At 47.0% G+C, this 10,849-nt stretch overlaps 1 protein-coding gene across 3 annotated transcripts in view; it reads right to left on the bottom strand.

The window, feature by feature from the left end:
- LOC135824496 (uncharacterized) overlaps positions 1-10,849 on the bottom strand; it is an 88,204-nt gene that overhangs the window by 29,220 nt on the left and 48,135 nt on the right. For all 3 annotated transcript variants that reach the window (XM_065337230.1, XM_065337231.1, XM_065337232.1), the window contains 4 exons: positions 10,207-10,376; positions 3,031-3,281; positions 1,777-1,822; positions 731-825 (listed from right to left, as the gene is read on the bottom strand). In XM_065337230.1, coding sequence (XP_065193302.1) covers positions 731-825; positions 1,777-1,822; positions 3,031-3,281; positions 10,207-10,376 — 562 coding nt within the window. The remainder of the gene's footprint in view (positions 1-730; positions 826-1,776; positions 1,823-3,030; positions 3,282-10,206; positions 10,377-10,849) is intronic.

Raw genomic sequence — 10,849 nt, 5'->3', positions numbered from 1 at the left:
ACATGTACAGAGTGATTATATTACAGAGTGATTATATTACAGAGTGATTATATTACAGAGTGATTATATTACAGAGTGATTATATTACAGATGCATACACAATCATGCAGGAACCCACACGCACACATGGATACATGCACATGCACACGCACACACGCATGCACACAGACAGACAGACAGACAGACACATGCATACACACACACACACACAAATACACACACACACACACACACACACACACACACCTCACCTCACCTCTGACATGCCCATCGCGGGAGCGATGATAGCGAACAGCTATGTTAGACATAGCAACTTGTGCTGGGATTACACCATTCAACAGCTTGCAAGGCTGATGAATTGACCGCCACTATTTTTAGCCTGGTATCCACCACACAGCTGTTTGAAGTGACTTTTTCTGGCCAGTGAATCCCTATTTTTCATTTTTCCATTTTTTTTTCTACACACACACCACACCACATACTCCAGCATACACTGGCTGTTGGTAACCACCCAGGAGAATGAAAGAAAAGTCAGGAAGAGTCTGAGAAAGAGAAGAAAGACGTGTGTGACCATAATCGTCGGGAATCGAACCCGCAACCTATCGATTGGAAATCGCTGCACATACCACTGCACCATATGGGACAGACACACACACACACATACACATACACACACACACATACACACACCACATTGACCACCTTTCCACACATGCATACCATCACTCACGGATAGCAAGGTGTACGTCCCGGCGTTGGTAGCGTTGCATCTGTGAACAGAGCCCCTTCTCAGTGGGAAATTGACTTCGTTCAGAAGTTGATAACCTGCGGGGCAAGGAAATGAACAACAAAACACAGATACAGTAAAACCTGTAACTAAAGACCACCGTGACTAGCGACCAGCCTGGTACTACAGTAAAACCTGTAACTAAAGACCACCGTGACTAGCGACCAGCCTGGTACTACAGTAAAACCTGTAACTAAAGACCACCGTGACTAGCGACCAGCCTGGTACTACAGTAAAACCTGTAACTAAAGACCACTGTGACTAGCGACCAGCCTGGTACTACAGTAAAACCTGTAACTAAAGACCACCGTGACTAGCGACCAGCCTGGTACTACAGACCACTTCACCAGGCACGGACGGTCTCACATTCGTATATGGTTGTACGGTGCAAACCTCTAACTAAGGACCACCTGCCATTAAATACCACTTTCTCTGGCCCCCAAGGGGTGGTTGTTAGTCACAGGTTTCACTGTGGATCACTACACCATAGCTACACCATAGCTCAGTGGGAGAGTATCGCTGGCCATTAGCCAGGATGCCTGGTTAGAGTCTTGCAGTCTTCGGCAGTCAACTTTTTCTTCGGACTTTTCCCGTTTGCACCTCCCTCAGTCTGATAGACAACCCACTACAGATAATAGAGTAGAGCATCATCTAGTTTAAGTCTCTAGTCTTCCTGAAGTTTCATTCATAGAGAGCACTACTAAGGTAAGCGCACCGAGACATTGTGCTTCAAACTTCATTCATGCGTATTTCAGCTGGCCTTGCATCATCTCTCCCTTCACCCCCCCCCCCCCCCCTCCCCTTCCCCTCCAACGCCCCCTCCCCCCCCCCCCCCCACTCCCCCTCTCAGCTCTATCTAGTTACATGATATTCATGATCTATAGTGCGTGTACAAACTACAGACCTCCGCACCAAACACATCGCAGTGGCCAGGGATATAGAAAGATACAATGCATGTGACAGCAAACACGCCAACGGTACTACCGTACAGTTTGTCGTGTAGTTGAACTCGGCACAGATCCGCGACACGCCAAACTGCAATCACACGGCACATGGAAGTGAAACAAATGATTATAGTGTCAACTCCCACCACCCAGTCAGAACTAAGAGTGAAGAGATATACAACGTTATGCTGGTGGAAACATTGGGTCCACAGTGAATAATGGAAACATGCAACAGAATTTGTTCAAGAATTCTCTAACATTCTAGTCAAACATACTGCCCTGATGATTGACCCATTGCATGAAACTTCAGAGGAGAGAGAGAGAGATAGAGAGATAGAGATAGAGAGAGAGATAGAGATAGAGAGATAGATAGATAGATAGATAGAGAGAGAGAGAGAGAGAGAGAGAGATAGATAGATAGATAGATAGAGAGAGAGAGAGAGAGAGAGAGAGAGAGAGAGAGAGAGAGAGAGAGAGAGAGAGAGAGAGAGAGAGCTATATAGACAGATAGAGAGAGAGAGATAGAGATAGATAGAGAGAGAAAGAGAGAGAGAGAGAGAGAGAGAGAGAGAGTTCTGCTACGCCGGATATTTATACTCTACTGTACGTGACTGTGTGACTCCTCTAACCCAGACCATGGAAGTGCATTTCCCATCCCCATCTTGAACTCGGCTATGGCGGAGTGACACGGTCGATACTACCTGGTCAAAATAATTTTGATATACGTCACATTTTATATTTTTTTTATTGAAAAACCACAAACCTTCAGACATGTGAATGTGCACATGATATACAGTGTACATACGTATGTATCGAGAAGGCTATGGTCAATGAGCTGACCTTAGGTACGGGCAAATCTTAGTTACGCGCTTATCTGAGATACAGGCAGTGCCCGGTTCAAACCTCTCCAGACAAGGAAAGTGCGAGTGTCTTTTTTCAGGACCGGCGGAAGCAGTTTGTGACTGGTTCGGCCACAAGCTAGCCTTTCACGCTTTCTGTATTATAAATTTATAATGTTCTGTCCGCAGATTGAGTAGTGTTCATTGTCTATACAGTACATACGCATTGGTGGCCAACAAGTTTACTGGCTTCCAGGGCTACTTCTAAACCGTGGGAAAAGGCCAGAAACCTGGCCGAAATTCTAAGTCCTTAACTGCTGGTCCAATTATTGTTCCGAAACCGCTACAGAACAATTTGCGGTGCCCTGACAAGCCCTTCTACGTACTTTGTTGTCCGAATTTCTCTTATCCTCATACTTTTAAAGACCAAAAGCTGATTTGTAATCTTTTTGAAACACACCGTATTGGAGCGGAAGGCCATCGACGCCACTCCGGCAACTGTAACATGGCCGACAAACGCGGGCACGAGGTCATCGCTGTTGCACTGCGTGGAGAGCAGTGCCTCCGCGTTGCGGGGAAAGCGACTCTCGTACAGGAACGAGGCAGTAGGTGCGCGCGCCATGTTCAAGCTGGGCGCCTGGCAGATTGCAATGGTGCCGGCGGTGCCTGGCAAGCCATTGCCCTGGCTTATCGTGACCATTCCAGTTCCGTCTGTAAGCAAATGTCAGAGTGGGGCAAGTCAAAAATACACAGGACTCATTAGAGTGTGAAACTCAACTGGTCAACCTCCACAATAATTTGTTTACAGAACGGCTATGAGTACAGCCAGATTTCAGTGTGAAGATCATGCGGTTACACCATCAGTTGAGATGCGTTGACAAAGTCACAGTACAGCGATGCATTAGCAACTCACTGTGTATACATAGCGCCCATAAGTGGCTCCGGAATTCTGCCAACTCATCATTATGAGTCTTTATTATTATTATTTTGTTTGTGACTTCTTGGTCACTTCTTTCACATAACCGCTATAATGTAGCTCCAAGAGGCACAGCAAGCCGTGCTTTTTAGCCGGAATAACATGTACAGAGTGGTCGCACGGCTATCACATGACCATACAGGACAGCCATGTTGGTTCCAACACCACTCTATCCCTGCATCTATAGGTCACATGATGTGGGCCATGTTGGTTCCAACACCACTCATCCCCTGCATCTATAGGTCACAGGGATCGATTTATCTGGGTTCGCATCGCAGTTTGCGAATCAAAATTGCTGCGATTCACTTTTTGTTTTTTATCGCCCAAAACTGCAATGCACTGGTCATGCATACCGGTATGTACAAAGACCATTCTGTACTCTTTGTGTGCAGTTTGCATGCTACTGCTGTACACCACCGCTGACTTGGGAGTAATATTTTACTACTCCAAACTGACCTGTCCTGCTCAGTCCGCGCGCGGGTCGCGGATCGCGCTCTGTTTGATTTTGGACACTGCACTAGCCACACTGCACTGGTCGTACAAGACTGCAGACTGCAGTACATGGCGGCGACTTTCCCTGAAAAGGCTGAAGTTCTCCTTTCTTCTTTCACTATCAAGCTCAATTTAGTTTGTTTCTGTTTGACAAGACACAGTTGAAGTAGATAGTTCTTAGTCTCGTGTAGCCAACATGTCAGTGAATCTGATCACTGTCCACAAGCGGGAAAAAGAACTGGACGCGCCAGGAGTGTCGATTCGTTTCGATGAAGAAAAGGAGAAAAGCGAAAATTCTGTGCGCTTTGAACGAAGTGTCACGATTGTTTGAGCGCTTTCCTGCGCTTTATTTGTCGAAGGAATCAGTGGAACTGCCCTGTTGAAGGACATTGTGTTGTGAAGAACTCGAAGTCAGATGGACGCTGAACATGATTGTAATAAGCCCAAGCGAAATAATAATAATAATAATAATAATAATAATAATGTGGAAGAGAAAAGGACATATGGATACGAGTTAAGAGTAACTCTCCATCACTGTAACATGATACTATATACAGTCAGAAAGTGCAATAACTAGGCACAAAACTGACTGCACACCTGATGAGCCGTCACGAACCATACGGCGAAACGTACGTCGTGTGAAACAACTTGTTTTGTAGTCAACTAGTCCATCACAATGTCATGCATGAGGAGTACTGTAGGAGTTTGGCTTTCGGCTTGTACAATTCGTTTTCGCAAAGCTTCCCTTTCTTTACTTATCTTTGATATTTATGACCCACCCAAGTTGGGTGGTGTGCTGCTTTGCTGCTTCGAATTGTAGTTAGACCGCTTTGTCAAATATCGTACTGGTCTCGTCATCGTCCAGTAACAATCGACATTCTTTGTTCCGTTGGGACTGTAGCTTTTGCTCGTTTTCGTTGCGCTTGCCTTCCCCTCTTTGGTCTTTTCCATAACCTTGAACCTTCCAAGTTGGAAGGCTGTCGGTTAGCGCTACGAAGATGTGTTGAAGCTAGGTGTCAGGACGTCGAATGTTTCAGTACTCTGTCAGTTTTGTGCCTAGTTATTGCACTTTCTGACTGTATATAGTATCATGTTACAGTGATGGAGAGTTACTCTTAACTCGTATCCATATGTCCTTTTCTCTTCCACATTTATTTATGGCTCAACATCCGAGTTTCAAATTGCACACCTGATGAGCCGTCACGAACCATACGGCGAAACGTACGTCGTGTGAAACAACTTGTTTTGTAGTCAACTAGTCCATCACAATGTCATGCATGAGGAGTACTGTAGGAGTTTGGCTTTCGGCTTGTACAATTCGTTTTCGCAAAGCTTCCCTTTCTTTACTTATCTTTGATATTTATGACCCACCCAAGTTGGGTGGTGTGCTGCTTTGCTGCTTCGAATTGTAGTTAGACCGCTTTGTCAAATATCGTACTGGTCTCGTCATCGTCCAGTAACAATCGACATTCTTTGTTCCGTTGGGACTGTAGCTTTTGCTCGTTTTCGTTGCGCTTGCCTTCCCCTCTTTGGTCTTTTCCATAACCTTGAACCTTCCAAGTTGGAAGGCTGTCGGTTAGCGCTACGAAGATGTGTTGAAGCTAGGTGTCAGGACGTCGAATGTTTCAGTACTCTGTCAGTTTTGTGCCTAGTTATTGCACTTTCTGACTGTATATAGTATCATGTTACAGTGATGGAGAGTTACTCTTAACTCGTATCCATATGTCCTTTTCTCTTCCACATTTATTTATGGCTCAACATCCGAGTTTCAAATAATAATAATAATAATAATAATGACAGTTCGCATTTCACTCATTGCATGAGGTCAACGCATCGGTTAACAATTTCGAGCCAAGCAGCTCTATCAGAAGCAGATTGCACAGCATACAGAAGCGACAGATTAATGCATTGTAAGTCTTTCTTGACAACGTCGATCCATCTCAGACGGGGTCGTCCTCGGGGTCGTCGTATGTCTGTTGTGTTGATTGACATTAGGAGGGCTTGGAAAGAGGACGATTCTTCGCCTTCCCTCACTACATGGCCGAACCACAGCAGTCTCCGTTGCCTGCAGACTTGGGATAGTGGGGTCTGCTCGGTTCTGGCATACAGCGCTGTGTTCGAGATTCGTTGTGGGTACGTGATACCAATGATGGTACGTAGTTTCTTCCGGTGCCATACATTGACGACGTCGGTTAATGTTTGCGATAAGGTCCAAAGCGCACAGTTATACAGTAAGACAGGCAATATCAGGCAGGAAAACATACACAGCCTGGAATTCAGGTTGTGGCGTTTCCATGGAATGCTTGCAAATGCCCGATTTGCAGCAGACACTCTGGCTGCTATGTCTTCTGCTGTGCCTAGCATACTCCCCAGCAGCTTCACCGATTTCCAGGAATCATCTTCCTTGGTCACAGTGAAATATTGAGTTTTTGCCACGTTCAGCTTCAGATTGTCACCCGAGAAAACGGGTTCACACACACGGACGGTTTCTTCCACAGATGATCGCTCGTTCTGATGGGCAGTGGTGTCGTCTGCGTATTGTGTGAAAGTTGCTGGTAGGTCTGACGCGGGTAGAGCTTGCTCTCGGATCTTACGCATGGAACCTTCGGCGTAAGTTATAAACATTATTGGTGACATTGGGTCACCCTGGACGACGCCGATGTTCGTTGGAAATGGTTTGCTTAGTTGTTTACCAAGCTTCGTGCGGGCTGTTGTGTTTGATACTAGGACTGCAGTGGTGGACGTTGGTGCGCCAGCAGTGGCTAACCTCTCCAGAGCAACCTGACGAATGACAGTGTCAAACGCACCGCTGAAGTCCAATAGTGCCGATGAATATGACCAGTCGCCAAGTAGTGCGCGCTCACACATCGTCCTGGCGTAAAAGACACCATCCGTGGTCGATCTGCCAGGGCGGAAACCAGCTTGGCTCTCTGCCACATATGACTGCACATGGAGTGTGTGTCGTCGGGTGAGTATTGACGTCAAGATCTTACGGACGACAGAAAGGAGCATAACGGGGCGGTAGCTTTTTGGATGTCCTAGAGGCTTGCCGGCTTTGTAGATGGGAACGATGAGGCCGCAGCGCATGTCGTCAGGACAGTACTCTGTAGCTTGAACAGCGTTGAAGAAATTCGTCAGCCAGGGTGCGAAAAGGTTTTTAGCTGACTTCAAAGCATCAGCACTGATACCATCAGGACCGACAGCACCACCAGACTTCTGCTTGATAATTGCAGACCGTACTTCTTCGATTGTGAATGGATCTTCCTCATTTGATTGCTGCCTGAGGTCGAGTGGCTGGCCATCAGTGTAAAATACCGATTCATAATATTCATTAAAGGCATTAAGATTCCATGAGATGTCTGCCATGATTCTGCCGTCTGCGTCAGCAAGACGCACAGGCGCAGCCTTCTTCCCAAAGCGTAGTTGGCGTAAGTTGTTGATGGCGTTGAAGTAGGACCGTGGGTCAGGACGTAAAGCATCTACTTCAACAGCCTTACGTTGCCAATATTGCTCGCCCTCCTTCTGTAGTATCCTTCGAATCTCGTGGAGTTTTGCAGATCTTTCAATCTTTAAAGCTTTACGATGCTCTGGATCAGGTTCAGCGTTTATGCGGCAGTGCAGATTCTTCTGTTCAGTGGATAAGGATGCAACACGAGGGTTCGTGCTTGCTTTCGGAGCAGAACCAGTGGGCACTTTCCCGAATGCATCCTGCGCTGCATCATGCGTAGCCCAGACGAATCCACGCCACGCCTTATCCACGGAGTCATGGTCGATGTTTGCGGAGAGTGGAAGCAGAGAAGGTAACTTCTCCTTGAGACGGTCGCAGAACAGTTTCGACGATTCAGCGGTTGGACGGTTATAGCGATTGAAACATGGGTCTTGTTGTTTGACGGTCGGATGGACTTTAGAAAGTGCGATGCCAAGAACTGCAATAACAGGGTGATGATCAGAGCGCGTGGTGAAGCCTCCAAACGATCTTGCATCTAGAACCGCGGCCATGGTGGAACGTTTTACTATCACGTAATCTATCATATTCCGCACAGGCTTTCCATCCGCATGCACTAAACCATCAGAAAACCATGTTGAGCGATGTTGCATCCTGTGCTTGAACAGTGTGTTGGTTAGCACCAGCCGGTTGTCCTCGCAAAATTCTACAAGTCTGCATCCATTTGAGTTTGATATAGTGTGTTTAGAGTAGCATCCAACAGGGCTGACAGATCCCGGCCTCGAACTCCCAACTTTAGCATTCAAATCTCCTAATATCCATAATTCGTCACGGTTCTTCGTTTTCAATACAACATTGTTGAGAAGTTCGTAGAAGTTGTCAGCTTCCTGAGGGTTGATGGTGGATCGTTGGAGAGTTGGGGCATAGCAGCACACGACCGTGACAGCTCGACTGTCAGGTCGCGGGCTGAGTACCATTCGTACAGATACAACTCGGTCAGAGTGGAACTGGTACGACAGAACATTATTTGAAAATTTCTTGTTGACGAGGATGGCAACGCCAGCGCGAGACGATTGACCTCCGGACCTATACAGCTTGTGGCCATCACCGAGGGTATCAACTCCATTGTCGGCTATCCAGGTCTCCGTAATCCCAAGGATGTCGAGCTTGTAGGCCTCGAAATCTTCGGCGAGAGTTTGTTTTTTGATTTTTGATTTTAGTGAACGGACGTTGAAAGTCGCAACTCTACATGACGGCGTACGACGACGCTTCTGGAATATTGACTCAACTGCTTCATTATGACCTCTTATCTAATCACTGCCAGTATGCGTGGCTCCAAATTGTCCTAGGGAACAGCTACTCCTGCCAAAAAGCAGGAGCTGACGGTAGTTCAAACCGCCATCCAAAAAGCGAAAACCCTGACGTAAAATATTCAGGTCAACCGTTCGTTTTGAAAAGCAAATAGCAACTGCAGCTATTGTCCTCTTCTGTACAAAATCCTGCTATTGTATAGATATACATGTAAACTTTCGATGAAGGAAAACTGCTAATCAATACTGGGAGTTGCTAGTCAATTGTAAAACTATGTAGCAGTGACTGCTATGCAAAAAAATCAAAGTAAATCGATCCCTGGGTCACATGATGTCGGCCATGTTGGTTCCACTGTACACATGCCATGATCACTTTCTACACAAGTATAGTCACATGACAAAGATGTGAAACCAGTCCAAAGCGAGAATGAGGCAAAGTACTGTACCGAGAGAGAGAGAGAGAGAGAGAGAGAGAGAGAGAGAGTGTGTATGTGTGTGTGTGTGTGTGTGTGTGTGTGTGTGTGTGTGTGTGTGTGTGTGTGTGTGTGTGTGTGTGTGTGTGTGTGTGTGTGTGTGTGTGTGTGTGTGTGTGTGTGTGTGTGTGTGTGTGTGTGTGTGTGTGTGTGTGTGTGTGTGTGTGTGTGTGTGTGTGTGTGTGTGTGTGACCAGTTTTGGCAGTGTGCAACAAGTGTGTGTGTGTGTGTGTGTGTGTGTGTGTGTGTGTGTGTGTGTGTGTGTGTGTGTGTGTGTGTGTGTGTGTGTGTGTGTGTGTGTGTGTGTGTGTGTGTGTGTGTGTGTGTGTGTGTGTGTGTGTGTGTGTGTGTGTGTGTGTGTGTGTGTGTGTGTGTGTGTGTGTGTGTGTGTGTGTGTGTGTGTGTGTGTGTGTGTGTGTGTGTGTGTGTGTGTGTGTGTGTGTGTGTGTGTGTGTGTGTGTGTGTGTGTGTGTGTGTGTGTGTGTGAGAGAGAGAGAGAGAGAGAGAGAGAGAGAGAGAGAGAGAGAGAGAGAGAGAGAGAGAGAGAGAGAGAGGGGGGGGGGGAGGGAGAGAGATAGATAGATAGAGAGAGAGAGAGAGAGAGAGAGAGAGAGAGAGAGAGAGAGAGAGAGAGAGAGAGAGAGAGAGAGAGAGAGAGAGAGAGAGAGAGAGAGAGAGAGAGAGAGAGAGACAACGAGAGAGGTAGAAATAGAGTAAGAGAGAGAGAGACAGAGACAGAGAGTGAGAGGGACAGAGACAGAGAGTGAGAGTGACAGGGACAGGGACGGAGAGTGAGAGTGACAGGGACGGAGAGTGAGAGGGACAGGGACGGAGAGTGAGAGTGAGAGGGACAGGGACGGAGAGTGAGAGGGACAGGGACGGAGAGTAAGAGGGAGAGGGAGAGTGAGAGGGACGGAGGGGATACAGGATAGCAGTTTACCTGTTGTATAATCCAGGCATAGTGTCGAGTCATGCGGCTCCGTCAGGTGAAGAGTGAACAGACCAAACGACAGTCCAGAACCGGCACTCGGAGGCTGAGTAATAACCGCCTCGTCTTTGCCGCCCAGAAACAGAAGGTTGGTGCCAAAGTCCAACAGCTGATTTCCCAAACTGCATTGGTGCACGGCAGACACATGACATGCAAACATACAGACAGCATGGTATGCTCTGCAGGCCCGCCCGAGCTGGTACAGTTGGTCAGGTGATCACTGGACCTCGTTGTTGGGCCGCCAATGTGTGTTAACTGCTGAGGAGGTCGTGTGTGTAATAGGTGTATTTATACTAAGACCGTACAATACTCAATATTCGTATTTCCCGCTCCTTCACCATAGCAATGAGATCTCATCACGTATAGAAGAGCGCATGCTCCAGTGGTTCTCTAATCTTCTTCTTGTCTTCCTTCTTCCATTCTTCTCTCTTCTCTGAATATGTCTTCCACATTCAATACCATGAAGCCCCTGTGACCTGCAAGTGTGAGGGGTACCCACTACTCTACACAAAGTATGACAAGGGCTAGTGTATTGCCGGACCAATCAATCACTGCTTCCACTCGGTCCCACTCTGAGACAACCGACATACGACGA

This window comes from Sycon ciliatum, chromosome 9, assembly GCF_964019385.1.
Source record: "Sycon ciliatum chromosome 9, ocSycCili1.1, whole genome shotgun sequence".
NCBI lineage: Eukaryota > Metazoa > Porifera > Calcarea > Leucosolenida > Sycettidae > Sycon > Sycon ciliatum.
The sequence above is the reverse complement of the archived record's forward strand: the minus strand, read 5'-3'. Positions and strand labels throughout refer to the sequence as shown.